Consider the following 21,526-nt stretch of genomic DNA (forward strand, 5'->3'; position numbering starts at 1 on the left):
ACCGCCCCGAAGAGTAAACAAACGGCCTGCAACAGCTACAGCTCCGAGGCTTGCACAATGGGCAAGCTTCGAGCCGTACAAGGTGACCACTTTCGTCTGATGGAATGCGCTCCAATCCGGGCGGCACCGCGCCGAAATCGATAAATCGAGCTCCCACTTCGCTATTACTATATACACGCCTCCTACTAAGTTTTTTTTTCTTTTCCTTTTCTTTTGTGTTTCTCCCGGGCCTCTGGTGATATGAGGGATAGCTGCCGTTAATCGATATTGCTTGGAGAACGTAAAGGCTACGCCGACACTGCTATCCCCATTTCACCCCCCACTCTCCGCCAACGCTAAAATCTAACTTGCCGCGTTCGATAGCGGAGAACAGGACATTTACTTTGCGCTTAGCGCGCCAGACGACACCTCTTGGTCTTTTGTCCTCGCACCGAGACTGTTTCCTTTTCGACAAAGATACAGTTCAAGCTCATCTACGCATCGTTTGTGCAACGGCGGCCGGAAGCGTACGCGAGACCTCGGTGGCCGTCGCAAAGCCGAAACGGCCGTCCTAGTCAATCTCGCTTAGAGATCCTTCGAGGTCGCTCCTTTCCGGGACGCCCCAAGCACAGAAACACACATACACGCACACGCACATCACCGCAGGGAAGAGCGCGCCTTTGGCGCTTTTGCTACACGCATCATAAAAATAATAATAATAAAACGAATCCAAGGCAATCTAATTTGAAGTCGGAGCAAGCGACGGCGCGGGGCATCGGATCTCGCCGGATCGGATCGGATTGGATCGGGTCAGTCGGTCGGTCGGTCCTGCATATAGCGCAGTGTGACGGCGCGCGCCGGGGCCGGAACGGGAATCCATTATGCGCGTGCCGCAAAAACGACGCGGCAGGTTGCCGCACGCGTCGACGTTACGCGCGTGCCCGGCCCCCGCTCCTGTCTCCGGCGTCGTTCTGTCGAGGCACCGCGGACGTGTCACCGTGATATGCGTCGGTGTTGTTCCAAGCTGGAGACGAAAACAAAAGCCCAGCCCGAGCGGGTCTCATGGTAGTGCGGAGGACAGAGGCGCAAGAACGGATGCGTCAGAGGAACACGCGAAAGAAGAAGGGCGGCGTGATATGACATCGCGATTGGAAGTAGAGGCATGTAAATAAACAAACGAGACTGTACGGGGCATAACACTGAACGAAGGGATATGCGAACGACAAGGTTACATCGCAGGGAAGGAAAAATGAGGCGGTCCAACACTGCGTGGTAGAAAGCAATCGGGTGCTGGCGGACCCATCCCCTTAATGCCGCCAAGATGAGATGCCGAGTGAACCTCCACACGCGTGATGGTCGTTGACAAACAAATTACCTCGCGGCCCATTCCAAAGCCATTACCAGCTCTTCAAGGACAAACGTGCATCTGCTGATGTTGTTTACTAACTGCGAGAATATTAAATGTTTGGCAACTAAAGGGTCTGCAACATCAATATGAGTGCCAGGTTGCCAGGAACAAAGCAGCAAACAAAATAAGAATATTAGGGGACAGGCGAACAATAATTAACCGGTATAGCCTGCATAATAAAGGAAAAGGGTTCCACAACAACGAAGATGAACGGGCTACAAGATAGAGAAAAAATAATAAATTACTCAAAAGAAAGCTTTACAGGAGCATTAAAGAACAGCAGCGAATCACTTTCAAAGGGTAAACTTAATTTCAGAACTCCATTTTCACTTATTTCTCGGGAAAAGTTGATTATTACTCTATATAGGATTTCGTGAAGGCAGATCTAGAATGCTATTTCGAATCTCGCGCCAAGACTACTGAGCCGATAGCTGACTGTGACGCGACAGACTAGGCATCGTCTAGTGCAGGCCGGTAATGTAAGCTCACCTTCTTTTTCATCTTTAACTCTACCCTCCCTTACATCCCCTTGTAATGTAGCAAAGTTCACAAAGCCTATACAGTTAAACCCCTTTCCTTTGCTCTCTCTCGCGTATTTCAAGGTATTTCTTCGTATCTGGGCCATTTCGTCGCAGAAAATGTTATATAAACTTGCAAGGTCGTGTACTTGAATCTTTTTATATGCTTTCCATCGTTACTGATAATCAACTTTAACTACAGTCTAACCTAGTTATAACAAAACGATGTATAATAAAATCGATATGACGAAGTAAGTGAAATTCCCCTTGAACTCCCCACAGAGATTCATAGCGAAGTACATACAGTAATAGGCATAACCAAGTAATTGCAGTTCCCTTTTCAACTTCGTTACAATGAGATTTTAGTGTAGACCCGATCTATGTGCATGCAAAACCACAAATATTTATAACCTTCGGAAAATTCGCCACGAATGCGCCTTGTAGAAGCTTGGGGCGGAGCAGTTTCCGCATACATCAACCTCATGTAGAGGGCTTTGTATTCGGGATGTTGCTTGAAAACTCCGGAGAGAATTTCGTTCATCTGGGTTTGGATTTGCGAGGTGGGATCTTGATCTTAGTGTACGCTTCCCTGTCGACAAGGTCGTCTGCTTTCTCAGCCGATGACGACAACTGTCAGCTAGGAGGACGACGATGCTGCTGTCCTTCTTCAGGCCCTGCAGTGCCGCCTCCAACTCGTTGTCCTCTGGATTTTTGCCTTCGAAAATTTTCGCATTTTGCCTGCTGTCACTCACGCTCTCTTGCAAGGCTTTTCCGATTAGCTCTTCGCTAGCGTGAGTCTGCGAGTAAGGCAGGGTCTCTGTGTTTACAAATTCCGAAGTGACGAATGTATACAAGGGACGGTATGCGATTTCGGTACCACTGTGCACGCATTCTCCGCGCCTTAGTCATGCGCCACTCTCACTCGAAGCGAAGCGTGAACACAGCTCGAAATGCTACCGAGCACAGCGACCCAGCGGGACGGGGTGAAGAACAGACGTCGACCAGAGAGCCGCCTACAACGCAAATGCAAAACGGCTGACAATGCATCGCGGAATGTCTGCACGCATGTGACCCGTTTGAACCGGATCGATGCTGTGTTTGGACGCCTCAGCAAATGAAATGGCTCAGCAGTAAACGTTGCCTTCGTGTTGTGTGCCTCCAACATTATCGCTGACGTATCAGCCTTGAGGAGAGCTATGTACAACATCTCAGCTTTTTTTTTTTTATTGATATGATATAAGGAGATGTTGGCGCGCAATTTAAGGCGCCGGGGTTCCGTCATACATCATTCAGGGTTCACGGTTACATATCAGATAATCTTTTCACACAAGCACCAGGACTTATAAAGCAACGTTTCCACAGGAAGACTACTGCAAATGTCTCCACACCTATGTAGTCGAAAGTCTCAAAAGTACAAACGATACTGTCGCCTAATAACACATTGTCTAGTCAGCGGGTGGTATATACATCGTGTAAATATATTAGCACATACAGTCACAACAGAGCAGTCAACATAATTCCCAAACAGATGGATATATAGAGTGACATTGAAATGAACAGAACAATGAAAGCACTAATAACGTCCAACGATGCCACTGTCTTCTAAAAAAGTCTTTAGTGCTTTTAAAGCGCTCTTCTGCAAGGCCGTTGTTGGCCAAGGGCCCAAAAGTTTCCTTAAACTGAAAGGTCTGCGGTCTAATTTACTTCTTACTGGGAAGTATTTCGACATTACGTGATCAGTACGCGTTAGAAATGAACGCTGTTATCCCTATCTCTCGTTGCGCTGCAGTGCGAAAAAGGTACACTGCCAAATACTTCGATCTACATATCTTCCAGGTCTTCGCGTCACGTGACAAGACGCCCTCTATGTAGGAAGGTCCACGCCCTCAAGCAAAGCCATGCTTTAAACAAAGAAAAGATGGTGTTAGGTGTCGCCCGTGTTTCCTGTTGAGATAACTTGGAGGACGCTTAAGCTTCGCCTTTAAGTGTGGAACGCGATAGCACTCAAAAGATTTCCGACTGCTTTTCACGCTTCCCGGCAACTGCAGCTTATGTAACCGTAATGTTTTCCTGCAAACGCTAGCGGCGAACGCTTAGCACGGAGGCGAGCTTTCTGGTTCTTCTTTTTCTCTCTCCCCAGCTGTCAGCGGGAGCCGTCGCTGCCGTGGAGGCAAGAGCCATCTGGACGGTGCTACAAGGAACCGAGCAAACTACAGCTGGACAATGATTTTGTGCTTTTTCTGCGTAACAGAATTATGTTATCTCGCATATTCAAATTACAATTCGACGCTGCCATATGTCCCGTAGGTTTTGTGTAAGTCGCATTTTACGAATTTTCTTACGCATTTTTTTTTTCAGTAATTTAAATTATTCCCCCAACGCCTATGCGCCACGTGGGGGGCCTGCGTGGTTCGGGACTATTTTTCTCTAACGGACAACGTACGCCGCCGACACCTGATTTTTCGCAACACGGGGCCCTTAACGCCATCGAGTTAATAAGTTAGACGTCCGCTTTCGTCGTGATATAACGTCACGTAACGAGTGGTTGTGGATGTATCTGGCAGTAGGTATTACCAATGTGGAAGCATCAAGGCTCGGAGATGTGGCCACCAAAAAGTGCTACCTTTCCCGGCGCTTGCTTTCCGTAACAGCACACACCACGAACATACACACTGGCGATTGAACAGAGAACGTAGCCGAGAAACCCAACACTTTGCTTCCAAACCAAAAACAAATAAAGAGCGCCTAGTAACAGTGTTTCGCCTCCTCCACACGCCTTCTCCACGGATTTAACAGCAGTGCACCCTTTTACTCCGGGAAAGTAAGTGCACGTACCAGGCGCTAACCCTTCGTTCTGAACGACGAAAGCAGACGGCAACGCCCCGCAAGCGCTTCTTATTCAGTGCACGCGTGGCGCGCGCAACGCAGATATGTGTCTGTTTGTGTAGTGATTTTTGAAGGAGAGGAAGAGAGAAGTGCAGTGCCGTAACTGTCTCTCAGAGGAGGACACCTTAACAGCACTGCACAGGGAAAGGGGAGTGGGGAGAAAAAGATCAGGGAGAGAAGGAAAGGAGGGCGCAGATAGCCCAAGAGCCGCCGGTCGTAAGTGCTGTATTTGTTGCCGCCACCGCAGCCACCTCTGCTGCTGCTGCTGCTGCTGCTGCTGTTGCTGCTGCTGCTACGTGTTGAAACCGAACGCTGCCTGCGCGAGGAGGGCCTGTTACCGTAGCTCGTTTTTCTTTCCCCCGCTGCTCGCGCAGTTGACGTCAGTCAAGCACTTCATTCGTCTAAACTTTTTTTTTTTGTTCTTTCTCGTTGGGGCTGTCGCAACGGCACAGTTGACGACACACTCGACCTCTCTGCGCGCGCGCATCCGGGAAAGACAAGCGAGGCGGTACTGCGGCAGTGCTCGCAGCTGCAAGCAGTCGTCGCCGCCGTTCGTCGAACTGCGCAGCTGCGCAAGCAGCAAGGCGAAGCTGCCGCTCCGTGCCTCCCGTAGTTGCTCTGCCAAGGCAAACTCTCGACCCTCTCTGCGCAGTGTTTGCCCCCCCCCCCCTTCCCTCCTCTCCATCAAACGAGCCTCGCACTCCCAGCTCTCCGCTTCGACTCCACCGAGGGATGGTGGCGCTTACCGTAACCGTTACGTAGGTTCAACCAAGATTTGCGAAACGTCGCCGTGACTCAAAAATGAGATAGTGCGCAGACACCGACATCCCACGGGCTGGCGTGTTACCCAGGTACGATTTTGAGCCCGTAACGTGAACATCGTTTCGCAAATCGAGTGACCACCCATGATCCCGCCTAACCGAATTACTCTAAACAGAGTCACGCTAATTCGGAAGTCCAGCCTTGAGAGACTCGGCAAAATCATGAGTGTAACGCAGTGGTGCGTTTGGCCCAAGTAGAACAAGGACGGCAAACGATTCTTATGGCGTAATCATGCAGCAAAAGAAATGAATAATAATAATAATAATAATAATAATAATAATAATAATAATAATAATAATAATAATAATAATAATAATAATAATAATAATAACAATGTGAAGTTCACTCCTCAATTTGAGCTGATCGGACGCTCGCAGACAAGTAAAGCTTGTTTCTCTTTCAAGCATTGCTAAATTCCTTAGCGTGCATACTAGTTCAAGATTATACAACAATGGTGAGCTAATGCTTTTAGAAAGCGCCTAAACGACAGAAATTGCCTGTGACGGGCGTTAACGTTCCCGGCGTAAATCCAATGAAGGCGCTTCTACGACTTCGTTGTGCCCTTAGAGCAGACCGGTGGACTTTGAAAAAGAAAGAGAGAACGACAAAGGAAGCGTACAGCTAACCTAACCTAAACCTTCGCCCTTTCCGATAGCGCAGGTCGCGTGCCGCGGGCATTTATTATACTAACAATCTCACAGCCAGACATATGACAACGACGTTCAGTAAACAGCAGGCTATTCCAGTACCTCCAAATTGATTGTTAGCGACAGGACGATGGTCATAAAAAAAAGTAATGTCACCGTTGGAACACGTCCTATAGTACTAGACAAAAAGATACTAAAGGGGCGCTAGTTTAACTGGTAGCTGTTGTTCTCGTCCGCAGTGTTCACGCTATAAAAAATAAATGATAGATAAGAGCACCAGAATACACTAACCGACGAAGCATCAAATCAGATACGCAAGTTATGGAATCTCATTGGCTCGAACTAAAACGTTATCTAGACGTACGCCCGGACGTCGGTAATGGCAATCGCAAGTCGGTAATCACAAGCTATTATGGCGGCGATAACGAACAGTTGCACGGAAAGCGGCGAGAAGTAATCCTGAGGAAAAAATGAGTCGAGCTCACAGTGGTTGCAAGGAAACAGCAGTGCTCCAATTACGGCTTGAAATTTGTGGTCGCGCCCGCATTTTATCTGCTCTTTCTTTTCTATTTCTTTCTTTCTTCCTCGTTTTTCCTTTCTCTTTAGTTTCACGATGTACGCACCTCTGCTTAGGAAAAGCAAGCACGAAAAAAAAAAAGGAAAGTTTCTTTTTTCCCCCGTCACTCTGTCAAACTGAGGCCACAGTGTCATCATTATACTTATCAACGGAAATCAATCAATAAACTGATGAACACAAAACCAAACAGACAAGAACTAGCGCTACTGAGACTCCATGTCAGCTCATTTATTATTATTATTATTATTATTATTATTATTATTATTATTATTATTATTATTATTATTATTATTATCACTACTACTACTACTACTACTACTACTACTACCATCACTACCACTCTGTGCTAACCATCTCCGCTTTGACGGCAGTCTGTTTCTCACCACGGCGGAGCAGACGGCCTCCACGGCCTCCAGGTCGCAGATGGAACTGCGCCGGCGCTGGTAGGGCATGGCGGCGGGTCGCTAAACCACGCGGACAGCAGCGCCCGGGGAAAATGCAGCCGGAGACTGGGGACTGGCCTCGGCGACGGCGCTTCTCTGCGACTGTCGCGCACCAAGGGCCGCGTGTATACCGCGAGATCAGGTGGCAATAGCTTCCGGTCCATCGTTCGTTCCCGCCCCATTCCCTCCTTCTCGCCCGCCAAACAGAACGTGCCAAGGGCGCCAGTGGTCAGCTCGGTTCGAAGCTATGCGTATTATGCGATACGTTGACACGGTCCCATTACTACGGTCGGATCATACGAACGATTGTTCTGAAACTGGGGAAGAAAGGAAGTGTGTGCTAAGAAAAAAAAAAATACTTGTAAGGAGGGCTTGTCGCATAGGCAAGGAGGAAGACGAAGCAACATTCTGCGTTCGCTTTCACTTGTCGCCGACCCCTTGCTATCGACAGTTAAGATTCTTTCCTGCTGCAAAAGAAGCAATGTTCCAATTTTATTTTTCCGCGCTGAGTGAGTAAGGGGGCTGATTGAAAAAATAAGGGACCCGACGTTGGGAAAACTATCGCGGCAGGACTTACAAAGGAATTCAGCAACAAAACAACCCAAGCGAAATTTTAGTCTTCGATACGCCAAGCCATTTAATTAGGTACGCGATTTCTAAAACTCCTTAAAGGCATAGTATTTCCCCAATGTTATTGCTGATGAAGTTTCATTAAGAAAGGGTGTGCCAACAAGCGCTCCATTTTCACACTTACTAGAAACCCGATTCCTGTGTATTATGACAATAATTCTATACATATTGCATTATACTGTAGCTGACCAACCGACCCCCTGAATGAAGAAGTCACTAAGACTTTGCGACTGAATGACTGACAGAGTACTTCTGCCCTTCCAGCTCTTATTTCGACAATTGAAGTAGTAACCTAGCGCGATAAAAACCACAGAGACAAGAAAGGTGGACAAAGACAAGCGCTTGTCTTCGTCCACTTTCCTTGTCTCTGTGGCTTTTGTCGCGCTAAGTTACTAATTCAGTTATGGAAAACTAACTAGTCCAACAATCAACTCTCCTAGAATCCATATTTCGACAGGTCAAATAAAACGCATGGAAATCGTTCTCGCAGAACGCGTTAAAGGAACAACTTAAATGGCACATTACTGCTGCCGTTCCAGCTCTATCGCGACTCATGAAGTTGTCCAGGCAAAGTGTGAACGTGTGTCGACCCTTTCTATAGGACACCGATCAACTCAGTTTTTAAAATAAGAACAGCACTAGAGACGGGGACAAACGAAGAATGAGACGCAACAGTGATGTGTGCGCGTCTTTCTTCGTTTGTCCCTGTCTCTCACGCCGTTCTTATTTTAAACCTGAGCTACCAACATGCCCATGTCTCTACTCTAGACAACTCGGTTGCATCGATGCGCTGCTACGCGTATTTTGTTCTCTACACGGGCACAGTTGCGCTTTAGAAGCGGCTGCAGCTGATCAAACAAGGAAGAACGACGTTTTGCGGCCGTGGTTTGAACAAGAACAAAAATAAGTATACGAGTTCAAATGAGCAGCAGAAGTAGGACTGCATATAGCACCTCGGCGTCCCTTACAATTTGTGATAATATAGAGCCTACAAAAGGATCTGCATAAAAATGACTTTCGTTAGTTGATAAGAGTGTCACATGATTTTAGCAGACCTATCTACATAGGATTGCAAGATAAAGATTAAAGCTAAGAGACAGAAAGACGGCGGTGTCGATAAAAGAGTCAATGGGTGTAGCTCATATTCTATTTGAGGTTAAGAAGAAGAAATTTAATTCAGCACACCGCGTAATGTGTAGATCGGATAACCGGTCTTCTACTAGACTAGCAGGACGGCGGTGCCAAGGGAAGGAAAACAGAATCGAGGACGGGAGAGAATTACGTGGTGTGGCGAAATTCGGGAAATTTGTAGGAACAAGATATAAAGGGTGTTTCAGCTAACGTTATCCCAGCTGTTCAATGAAAAAAAAATATTTAGAAGGCACAGTGCAAGATACAATTTTAAGATTTATGATGTTTGGCTGCCAGGCCACTGACGAACGGACAACGTCCGTCTTATAATCGTATCTAGCACCATGTCTCCTAAACCTTCTTTTTTTTTTTTGAAGACTGTGGCTAATGTTAGCTGACACACATGGTATTCAACGAGCTGGCGGAAGACAATAGTAACAGGACGATAGCTGCATCGTGCTGGCGTCGCCTTCAACATGTAGTGATTACTACATGACATACGACGTGTAGTGCATGGACATACTGGACATAATGCTGACTATAATAATGGCGAAGACACTTGCCCTTTTGTGCGCAAGAAGAGTACTATCTACGGAGTCACGGTCGGTAACAAGTCTACTTCCTTTTGTCTGTTGATGGTATACAGCCTTCCAAAGGGTTCGCTTTTTCTTTTTTACGTTTTTAAAGTCGATGGTCACATTAGTCCACAAGAAAGTGCACGGCTGGGCAAAGATCCGCAGGCTGTCTATGGCAGTCCATGGACTTTAACGAAGAACATCGATAAGCTTTCCACAAATCGCATAAGCAAATATCCGCACTTGAATATACTGCGCACTCCCAAATCCATTACTGTCAGCATAGCCTCACAATCCACCCTGGGGGAAAAAAAAAAGGCCTCTTAAAGCCACTGCAAAGACCAAACGCCGCCACTAATGGGCACCCTACTGAAGAATGTATGATGTCCGCGGGATAAGACGAGCAAAAACGACTCTCATCTGTGAAGCTGGCCACAGAAAAAAGAAAATTCTTCGTAGAAGGACCGCAAATTCGGCTAAGCCTTATCCGGTGATTCAGGTACACTAAAAGGCTGCATATATCGCGGTGAAAATTACGCACGTCAGCTTGAATGTCGATGTTGAGTTCTTAAGAACATGACACACACACAGACATGACACGCCCGTGACACACCCGCACGCACACTTTCCTTCGATTTCTTAGGCGCACTCGGGTCTGCATGGGGACACGCTATAACAACGACGTAAAACCTGGGGACGCTATTCTAGACACCACTCGCGAATTCCTTGGTGTTGTCGAATTCCCCCATGATGGCTTCAGCTGGCTTCCCTCGACTACAATGGGGCCGAAATTTTCCACGGTTGACTGAAAGACAGAAACATGGGGGAAATTGGAAGGTGTCCAGAAGGACGCCCTGAGACAAATGGTTAAGACGAGGGTGTCAATGCTCGCGCAGAATGTTGTCATGCCTATCCTTGATCGCTGGTCTCTTAGGCTTCGAGGTAACCGGAGACTACACCTCTCAAAGAAGCGCGTACATATGATCATGTGCGCGTGGATAAAGAAAAATTTCGTCTTGTGAGGCCAAGTGTGCAACAACAACGCTAGCTGGCGCAACATGCGCGTTCTAGGTTTGGATCCACAAATAACCAATTATTGCTGACTGAAATCGAGTTCAGTGTTCCCTCTTCGCGTCGCTTCATGTTCGCACCTAAACCGGAGACCACTGGCCTGACTGGCCACCCCCTCGAAGGCGCCGTTCTGTTTGGCGGCAGTAGAAGGACGGGAGCGAAACCATTTAACGAAACGCCGCCCAAACTGACCTTTTCTTTTTCTCTCTCTCTGTCTTTTCTTCCGAGACGCCCACACAGGCTCCTTTCTTTCCTGGGCTCTTCAAAAAAAGAAAGCACTCCCAAGCTCCAGCGGCTGCAACCACTTCTTCAGGTACTTCGACAAGGGAGGTGATCTCTCTCCGAAGCCACACCGCTCTGCACGTCTCCGTCCACACCACCGAAAAGACGCGACGGACACCCAACAGGCGTCACACGTCCACTGACGAACGCGGAACAGCGAACGAGGGGGAGGACTGTACGGCCGTGCAACAAGCCGGGGCGAAAGAACACGTGGGCACAGAGCGATCTAGAGTTGCCAACGTGAAGAATTAAGAAACAGCGAAAACCGACGAACAACAACAAAAGACGGAGGGGGGGGGGGGGGCATTCTTGGCCCGGACTCTCGGCGAAAGCCCGCTTTCTTGAGACCCACGAGGGTCGCGAATGACGTAAAGGAGAGGAGGCAAACGCGGGCAAAGATCTACAGCTGAAGAAGAAATAACGAGACAGGGCGGGCGGAGAAGAAAAAATGGAAGTGTTGAAGTATACATTGAGACCGTCGGTCCCAAGACAATGGCACGGAGTCAAAGCCTCGTCTCCTGCTACATGCTCCTGTCTCGCGCTTCTTTGATCACCCTCGTCGACGCCATCTCCTCCTCCTTCTTTTCGAAAGCCAAAGCTTTGAAAAGTTTCCCGCGGGTTCGTGGCCGAGCGACACGGCACACGTGCCAAGAAGAATCGTTTCGCCTCACCGACAGCGCGCGGTGCCACCTAGAGGCTGCAGACAGCTAGACCCTGCGACAATCTTGCCAACCGTGCATACGCGCTCATCCAAACGCGCGCTTTCCGTTTCCCGCAGTCGAGATCATTCGCGTATAACGCGTCCTATGGCTTCAATTTGGGAGACAGCTTTTTCTATGCAGACTTCCTTTTTGCGTCATCTTACTAAAAAAAGAAAGTGATCTGTGGAATAGATTTAAGGAAGCTGCGTAAAGCTGTAACAGGGAGAACACTTTCGTAGCACGGAACGAGGAGTTCCTAAACAAGGAACTTCTGTGAACTCCGCCTTGGTGAACTTGCCTCTTTCACACTACGCTGTGTCTGTGCTTTGCGATTTGCTTTTTAAAATGAAGCTACAGCAAGTTTCCAGGAGGCTCGTTACGCTGACGTGCAATTGAGCATCATGAAATCAAGAATTTCGCAGGCGTAAACTGGAATCGGTTAGCGCATCACAGGAGTAATTGGAGATCGCAGGGTGAGGCCTCCGCCCTGCAGTGGAATGAAAATAGGTTGATGATGATGGTGGTGGTTGTTGTGATGATGATCATGAACGACTTTCGCGATCAACAAGAAAAATGGGGGGACAAAAAGACATTAAAAATAGCAAAAGAGCAAAAGAAAAAAAAACAAGAACCAAGCCGCGTAAGTTACAGTCAAGTGCAAAGCTTTTAGGAACACGGAATTCGTGAAAGAAAGTTGCTTAGACACAGCCTGAAATTCAGCTGGACATTATGGTGCGCTGCACATTTCGATTCAAAGGCGATTGTATCGATTGCGGAAAAAAAAAGAAGTCTTTCACGGATCCCATGCCTTAAACCTTAAAACCTTAAAAGAATCAAAGGTGGTCAAAACTATTCCGCAGCCCCGCACTACGGCGTGCCTTATAATCGTGTTCTGGTGTTGGCACGTAAAACGCCTAATTTTCTTTTTCTTTCTTTAAGTCAAAGTGATTTAATGTTAGCCCTTCAAAACGCTTGTGCCTCAGAGACAACGTTACCACGTTTCAGCAGTCATTGCCGAACTCTACGCAGGGCAGCGAAGAACCCGAGCTCCGCGACAAAGATGTTCGTGTTCGCTCGGCACTCCGTGCTAGCTAATTAGGAGTGCGCGCGGCTTTCTTCCAGGAAAGAATAACAGTAATAATGATACAAAATATTACTATAGTGCAACCTGTACGCGGCAGAAACGTACAGCCAGACTGCGGCAGCAAGGCCTACGCCGGGAGGTCCCTGACAGGACGGGGCAACCGCAGGCCGGGGGGACGAGCCGGGTGCCAGAACCGAGAGAAGTCCCAAGCCAAGACGCATGGCCGGGGATAACGAGGCGAACGCCGAGTGACGCAAGAAGGTGTGCGACGCACCGCGAGCACGTCCAATCAGAAGCGACGGCGTTCGACGCAAAAGGGATCGTCGTGCGGGTAAGGTTTCGGTCCCGCTGGGAGCTTAGCGCGAGAACGTCGACGGAAAAGAAGAAAATGCATCACTGCCCGATGCCAAGGCTATATAGCACAGCCGGAAATGTCCGCTGGCGAGACTAGTAAGTCATTCCTTGAAAGTACGAGCGGCTTCGTTCAAATGGATTACTCACTTGATTTGTCGATTGAACATCGATAGTTAAGTGATTGGTTTTCACTACTATGAAAGCATTTGTCTTTTTTTTTTCCTTGCCGCCGACTGAAGAATCGTTTTTCCCTAGATTTGCTATCTTTAAATTGTCTGGGACATTATTGCCATTGTCATAAGGTGCTCAATGATGCATCACGCTATATATATATATATATATATATATATATATATAAACTTTGATATCCCTCATGCACGAGCCTTAACTTGGGCCTGCAGCATTTTGCAAATAAGAAAAATAAATAAACAAATAGAGCTGAAAGCCCGAAGCTACACCAATATGGAGCTGAACTTTGAGAGTTGTGGCACAGCGAAGAGCTTACCGAATACTTCAGGTTCCTTATAATGTCCCTCCACGTGTACAGCGGACACGGGCGTTTTAGCATTTCAAATGCAATTTAGCAATTCAAATGACCATCTAAACAAATTCAATGCGGCAAATATTTTTCGCCAGGCCTTAACCCGATTTCAAACTGAGTAAAACTCTACAGAACCGAACCGAAGGTAACTGCAGCGCTACGTGTCATCATAAAGCAACAGTTATCGCTGAATTAAGTACCATAATATTGCCCCTAGTTAACTTTATTAGGCGCTGCTATCTTCAGTCCTAACGAAGAATTACGAAACATCGAAACCCTCGTTACCGTTTTCATTACTTGCAGAGCGCCGGTCACCCGTAAAAATATGAGAAAAACGAGCGCTCTTACGAAAAGCTACCGAGTTCAGAACGTGCAAAAGCAGCTAAATTTGCGCGGCTGGTGCGCAAATTGGCAGGACGGCTCTGGCTCGTTATGACAGCTCCGAAACCCCCCTGCAGTTAGGAAAAGGGGGGGGGGGGGTCTACCTATACTCTGCTTGTCAGGGCTGGGGCTTCCAATACAGCGGCGTTGCGGGCGCTTGGCGTACAGCAACACCCCCCCTCGCCCTCCACGCCGTCTTTTGTCTCCGCAAGACGGAGAGCATGCACGCGCCAGCCGATTACGTCTTCGAACGTCGTCGTCGCGGGACTTCCCGTCGTCAGCGGTTCGAGCGAACGATGGAAAAAAAAAAGAAAGAAGACGAAGACGAACCGGCCTGAACGCGGTACAGGTGCCTGCAACGTGCGCCTTCTTTCATAACCAGCAGCGTGATACTGAAGCTAGCCGCCGGCGCTCTACCGGGAGGTGGACGTAAGTCGGACGCACGTGTTTAGCACGTACTTGGCTATTTACGGCGCGCCCTTGTAAGCCTCTTTCTTTTTCCTTTTCTTTTTCCAACGGCTATATTGTCACCATTACTGAACCTGGGATTGCAGCGAACGTTAACGCACTGTAAGACGGTGAAACCATTCGTGGAGACGTACCATACTTTCTCGGAGAAAAAAGAAAAGGTTTGAAGAAATAACGGCTCAGGTCTCCGCATCCACACCGCCGAACAAGTGGATGGATACCACGAAGCAGCGTTCGACGTTCGCTTGCAGACGTTCGGAAGTATTTAATCCCGCATTTGCATTGCATGCTCGCTGTGTGTTCAGTGCGTTCTTGCTTTTCCTCTTTCTTTTCAGAGTCTAGACGGCGGCACTACGGAAGATCGGCTTCCCGCCGTTAAAAAAATTGCGCTTGCTGATAGTGCGACCGACATGGCGTAAACCTGCATCAAGAACGACTGGTGGCTGGTGATGAGCGCTTCGTACGTACACATCGCCATTCTGAAAGGTGAATCATTTTGTATAACGTTCCCGCCATACGACGCCGGGAATTTTCATCCGCGCGACCACGGCAGCCAGCGATGAATTCCCTCGCGTCGTAAGGTGAGGACGAGATCTTGACACACGCATATCGACGGATGAATCAAAGGCACCTACCCTCTGAGCCAATCACGATGCGTTTACTGCCAAGGTTGCACACATTACTGCAACACTCCAACGCTATGGACGATCGAGTGCTTCCGTAAGTCTCGAACTACCACATATCAATCGCTAACTCAAGATAAAGGTTAGTCTTGCATCGAGTTCACGGTTCCTTTCACGGTATCGTGCCCCCCCCCCCACCCCCCGGCAGCCCAAGTATATTACCACAGCGCGAGATTGTGGATCACGGCCAACCACAAAGATACGTTGAAGAAAGGCCTACAAACTAGTCTAAGTTGAGGTACGGAAATAACCACGAAACAGCGAAACAGTTTTGAAATAATGCGTCAAGCGAAGAGGCGTATCAAGCGCGCTTAAGATCATTATGCGCAGTTTGCCACTGAACAGCGCACGTTTTTTTCTTCGAACACCTGTACAGTGGCAAGCGAACAAACAAGCAAGAAACTTCGATGATATGAGGCGCCGTACGTCGCAACGAAAAAAAAAAAACAGCTGCGCTCCTTCCTGGACGGGCTGAGTTAGGTTAAAGCACCTGCTGCCTGTCGTTGATCGCTACACAAAGTGAGGCAACGAATCAAGGCGACCAGTTGAGTTTTGTGCTCGCGTTTAAGGACGTTGCATGTGTGCGTGTGTGTTATCGGCATGTGTATCGCTTCACCTCTCGCCTTTGTGTGAAGCTCCGCGGCAAGTTCGCGGCAGTATTATCACCTCCAGCTTGCCCCGACTTCGTGATTCCCCGGCGCCTTTTACATGCAGCGCTACTTTCCGCATTTGAATTTAGCTTGGAGTGTTGAACTCACGAGAGGGAAAATGGTCACTCACCCTTCTTTCTTCCTTTCGGATCTTACTCCTAGATTCGATTAAACTATGTTGCCTGTGCTGGTTTATATACACGTATTAGATGACACCACTCAAGAGCGTGGCGTCAGACTATTAGAGCAGCTAGAGGTGCCAGCGCACACTTTAGACAATGTATTATCTGTATAACCGTCGGGCCGAGAGGTAACTGGCAACCTGTAGGTACGCAGTTGGAATCCCGTTGCAGTGCTACGATTTTCTGTTTCTTTTTTAGTAAACATCTTGGAAGGCATTTCGGAGTCACTTCGGCGGCCATCCCAACGACTAGGGTAGTAATACATGAAAAGATATCGCTGTAAAAAGAAAACGCAGTGTGAAGTGAATGAGTTGTAAACCCAAGAAAACGCCCTTAAGGATGCAATTTTCGTAAGTGTGTAGCTTCGTGCTTCAATCGGGTGGAAGACAATTTTCCCTTTCATGAATATTTTTCAGCCTTGCGGGCTTGCGCAAAACTATTCCGCCACATTCACCACTGAACACTTTCGAACCTAGACGAGTCAGTAAGGTGGTAACTATTTTCCCGCGATATACATTCACTTACCCAAAATGTGCTACGCGGCGCTACCCCCAATAACTTGGTTCAGGAGTGCATCTTTAAATTTCCTTCTCCCTTTCTCTCTTACCCCGAAGGTCAAACTGGTATAATGAAATCTATTCCCTAAACATGCCCTGCAAGTCATATGATGCAAGATGTAGATTAGAGGGTTAAAACCACCATGATTTTCTCTCTCAGTCATTGATTTGGCGAACGAACTCTTATTAGCCAGTGTCCAAGAATGCTTTCCAGGCATTTTCTTTTTCTTAAGAAAACTGCAGGTGTACCACAAGGTTTCATGGAAGGTGACTACAAAGAAGTCAGACTGACATTCATGCGTAATTTGCTATTACGACGTGTAAATATTGGTTAATACGAGAACGACGCATCACATACGTGCAACTGCATAGGGATGATGAGCACTAGTCCGGCGTGCACACATTTGCACTCACTTTGGCTTTCTGCGTGGTTGTGAGCTTTCTTGTGGCCATTTATACAATAACAGTTTGCGAGCGCAGCATGTGAGTGGCCTCAGCGAGATTAAACTTCCTGTTCTTCCCTTGTCGCTTTGCTTTCTCCCTATCCTAGGAAGCTTATTTGTAACCAAATTCGAATGGCCGCAACGATGACTTTAGTTCAGCGTTTTCCTTTGTAACTACAATACGCCACCAACATCAGGATATTTCCAGCGCAAAAGGGCTCTGGAATATAAAAGCGAAGAAACATATATCAAAACGAAGACAAAACGGGGAGGTTAATTAGAGGATATGTTCGGCTGGCTACCCTGTACCGGAAATGGGGGAAAAAAAGGAAAACGAATCTGCGCCTTATGAGTGTTACCGTCTAAATGCTGCTCATATTCATCGACCAACTGTGTACCGTCATTTATTAATCCGCCGAAAATTCCTCGCCAAGTTTAAGCAGCTCTTAATAACAAGCGGCAGATAGCCAAAGTCTTTAAAGGAGCAACAAGAAAAGCCATAACCTGTGTCCTTGAGCAAGCCGTATACATCAGTCGTAGAGAGATCTACGTGATTGGCGAGCATGCTGAAAGACTGCAGTATGACTGGTCGTTAATACACTCAGTATGAAACTCCGGCCGCGACCCTTGCAAAGAAACTTATACAGGTCTTTTTTTTTAAATTGTCCCCTTGCGTAGCAAAGACAGTGGGCGTGCTTAACCACAAAGCATTTAACCACGACAAACAAATCACTCCGCCATTGAGCGCCACCGCCAAACCACACACAATGACAAGAAAAAAAAAATGCCATCGTTAATGCCGCTTCAAGCTGCTGCCACTACCGTTGCTGCCGCCTCTGAACTTCAACAAGAACACATGTAAGAGAGCATGCCGACAAATACGTTAAAATCGCGATAAATACAAAACGCCCCTGACGCACACAGCGAGTAGAAATAACCTGTTTCGCGCACATGTAAAGATATTCCCCACAAGACCTGCCGCATATTCGCTGTTTGTGCGAAGACGTATCAAACAATGCACCGCACAAAATGTCACAACGCTGCTGCTGAGACAACCCGCCGTGCCGTATGGACGCGCGCAAGAGACGCGTGTCCTTAATTTTCGTTTTCGTAGTTATTAATGGCTAAGCCCAAGTTCTGTGCAACAACTAAACGGAAGAAAACGTACAAAAACCTTCCGTCGTAATAATACCTATCGATCTCCCTCAGTTGCGTGTTCACCCTGCTGAAAAGTATCCGTTCTTATTTATGTCTTCATCAATCCAAAGACCACTGCAACGCAGCACCACCAATACAGCTAGTCGTCTGCGCATGCGCAAGGCCTGGGCGCTGCATTGCCAATTTTGCTTTTACTAAAGCCATCGGCGCGCGGTCCCTACGCGCGACTACACGGCAGCTTGTCTCCTCAGACAAGCGTGCACTGTCGAAAGCCAAGCTTGGCGTTCTGACCACGAAACATGTCCTGCAATTGGTTACGCCAGCTTGCACAGGCTATGCGTTGATAGTGCTCGACCGCAACCCCGCGATAAACCACGTGTAGCCTTCCGAAACCACCATGAAAGCAGACTTCCCCGCTTATGAAGTCAGTCGCTGAAGCGTGAAGCTTTTTTTTTTATGTCTCTCTCTCGCTTTATGCGGCAACCGTATGCAACGCGTTTCCGACTTAGGAAAAATGCACACGTAATTAAAGTGGTTTCCCCGCTGGCCCATTCGCAGGCTGTTCGAACTCAATAAAAAGAAAACAAAAGCATCCAGATTCGGCATGTGTTCCTTACATGCGTACGATAATACAGCAACGGCCAGGTAGATAGCCTTTGTCGCTTTCAGTGTGGTTTAAGGATTTTAAAGACTCCGACAAGCACTTTGAAAAGCTATGTTAGTAGAGCACTGACTTCTCACGAAAAGTCAAAGTTATGCTTAAGCTTGCAACCTCTTTTTTTTTTCGTCCTAAGCACGGTAAGTGCACGAACTGTGGCGCGTTTGTTAGAAGCTTTAGCCCAGCTTGCAGCGGTCGCCCACGGTTCCACTCGTGGCACTACCGGCGAAGCTGTGACGTCTCATGTGACAGTCACGTGCGGCGAGTCGATCCCTTCGCCGCTCGGTCCACAATGCCTGTCGTGTTAATACGACCGCGCCTGACGTTCCAGTGCACGCTTGAAGCAGTTAGCAACGCGGCACGAACGTAACGGAAACTACACCCGATAGCACTGCATCAAGAGGGGAAGCGCGGGTGTCAACCGAAGTTCGCAATGTTTCGTTTTTACCTTGGTCGACATCTTATCCGGTGGATCGCCGTTCATTGTCGGTGCTCGGACAGCCGGTTTTCCAGGCACGCCGACGAACCAAAACCAGAAGAGAGGGCAAAATAAATACGAACACGGTGTCGTCTCACGTCGGCAGATGACGGTGCTTTGCCACTCACGAGGCCGAGGTGGTCGACACAGCGGCAAAACTTCGCGTAGGTTGGCGGGCCGGTCACAGTGTAGCTGAATGCTGGGAGAAGAAACTTAATAAGGGGAGGACCTTCGTCGCTCGCTAAGACGATCGCAGCGGGAATGGAGTAACCAAGGTGCAATGGGGGACGAGTTCGCTCTCACCAAAAGAACTCGTGAACCGGGAGGCACAGTAGCAGAACTAGCGCACAAGTAAAGTAGAACCAGCAAGTCTCCGGCGTAGGCAATGCCTGAGGTTTGTTTCTTTTCTCTTTCGACGAGGGGTGCTAGGTGTGTGGCGTCGCGGCTTGGGGGGGGGGATGAACTTGGAAACGCAAGTCCTCACACAACACACACACGACGAATGTCTGGGGAACACACCGCCGATCGACAGCGAAAGTCCTACAAAAGCATTATAAAACTAGGAGGGAAGGAACAGGCAAAGCGCTGCTCTCGGTTCGGAGAGAGCGCGCCGCGCTTAACTCGGCGCCCGCAACACGCCGGAGCAGACGGCGAAAACGCGCTTTGACGCGGCGCCACACAGGACCCGGCGTAGAGCGAGCCCGCCTCCTCCGTCGCCTCCTCTTCGCTTCCTTCTCGTCTGCAGCGAGCTTCGCCTCGCCGCCGCACCGGAAGCCAAGGGCGCCGCCATAGCGCCCAACGATCGTGCGGCAGACGGCGCCACCGACAGCGCAACGTCACTTCCACCCCGATTTGTTTCTTTGATCTTTTCCCTACCTCTCCCCGTATTATTTTCCCCCCTCTCACAGTGCTCATCGCTCCGTTGTCTTCCGCTGACGACCGTCAGCGCGCCTTCATTCTTTTTATAAGCGGAACATAAACCTATCTTTCTTTTCTCCTGCTATCATCACACAGGCGCCTATTCCGTCGGCGCTTTCTGCTGTCGCGCCAAGCGCACGTCTGCTTTTTAGCGTTTGTCGTTCGCATTTCCTTCGGGGTGGAGCAGCGTATTCCGGCGGAACGCAGATGCGAGCAGCTGCGTTTTCAACTACGAGATAACCTCAGTCGAACAGTCTCGGAAAGCGAGCAGCAAATTGCGAAGGAAAACGCATCCAGACGAAGCGACAGTTCGTCTCGTATGTAAAGTAGCTTCAAATCGAGCATGGCTCGTCGAACCGCTGCAGCAGTAGCACCAACGAAGGGGGTGTAGTGAAAGAAAAAAAGGATCTGCGATTCGAAAGAGCACGAAATTGACGGCTTTTGATGTAATACACTACGGCAACGAAGTTGATGACGCTTTAGGATTGGACGAAACCAGTATCAGAAACATATTCTCCGGCCGGAATTTCACCCTTGTTCCAGTGAACGCAGAATAATAAAACTCTTGAAAGGCTTTTGTTTCCACCACAGCGCCGACTTTCACCTCCGCTGCTGTCTCACGCAGTCATTCGCCCCAGATCGAATCCTCCCTCCAGCTTGAATAAAAACGCCCACGTGAAAAGTGATCAAACAAGAGCGCGCCTACGGGACACAGCAAACGCTGCCGGCCTTTGGCAACACTGCTAGGCCGGCGTGGTTCAGTCAGGACAAAATTAGATGACAGTTACGTAACGCTGTCGCATGAATTCAGTAGTTTTGGCGTCACACTTGCGTCAACGTGAATAACTTTTGGGGCCATAATTTTCGGGGCCATTATTCTTGTTGCTTTCTACAAGAGTGGGCTGAGACTCTCGCCACGCCGGTGTCCTAGCTGTTTTCGTTTTTCCCTGCGGCGAGGTAAAAAAGAAAGAGAGAGAGAGAGAGAAAGAAAGATGGGCTGGAGGTTCACTCCTGACGCGCCAGGGTCCGTTTGTTTACGCACCGCCCACTGACTCTCCGAGGGAAAGTTCCTAGCGGGCCGCCCCAATCTTGAACTCGGGGGGCTCTAAAATTAAACGGACCCGAGCCGCGCAAAGAGAACCGACAGGACCCGAAAACAGCGAAAAGAAAACAAGCTATACATCGCGATGAGGAGAGCGAAAGAGCAAAAAAGAAATGTAACAGGAGTGGCCGCTCTAAACGCGAGAGAGAAAAGGAAAGCGAGGCTGCCTCCCGCAAGTTGACTCGGCCTCGTGGCACGA

At 48.5% G+C, this 21,526-nt stretch overlaps 1 protein-coding gene across 7 annotated transcripts in view; it reads right to left on the bottom strand.

The window, feature by feature from the left end:
- LOC135914434 (adenosylhomocysteinase-like 1) overlaps positions 1 to 21,526 on the bottom strand; it is a 271,601-nt gene that overhangs the window by 92,647 nt on the left and 157,428 nt on the right. Inside the window, exon 1 of one of the 7 annotated variants that reach the window (XM_065447284.2) lies at positions 19,278 to 20,016. The exons of 5 other annotated variants lie outside the window; for them this stretch is intronic. In XM_065447284.2, the coding sequence (XP_065303356.2) occupies positions 19,278 to 19,313 (36 nt within the window). In that variant the 5' untranslated portion in view covers positions 19,314 to 20,016. Of the gene's footprint in view, positions 1 to 7,220; positions 7,356 to 19,277; positions 20,017 to 21,526 lie in introns of those variants that run through there. One more of the 7 variants, XM_065447282.2, reaches the window with a different exon arrangement.

Source organism: Dermacentor albipictus, chromosome 6 (genome assembly GCF_038994185.2).
Source record: "Dermacentor albipictus isolate Rhodes 1998 colony chromosome 6, USDA_Dalb.pri_finalv2, whole genome shotgun sequence".
NCBI classification, from domain to species: Eukaryota; Metazoa; Arthropoda; class Arachnida; order Ixodida; family Ixodidae; genus Dermacentor; species Dermacentor albipictus.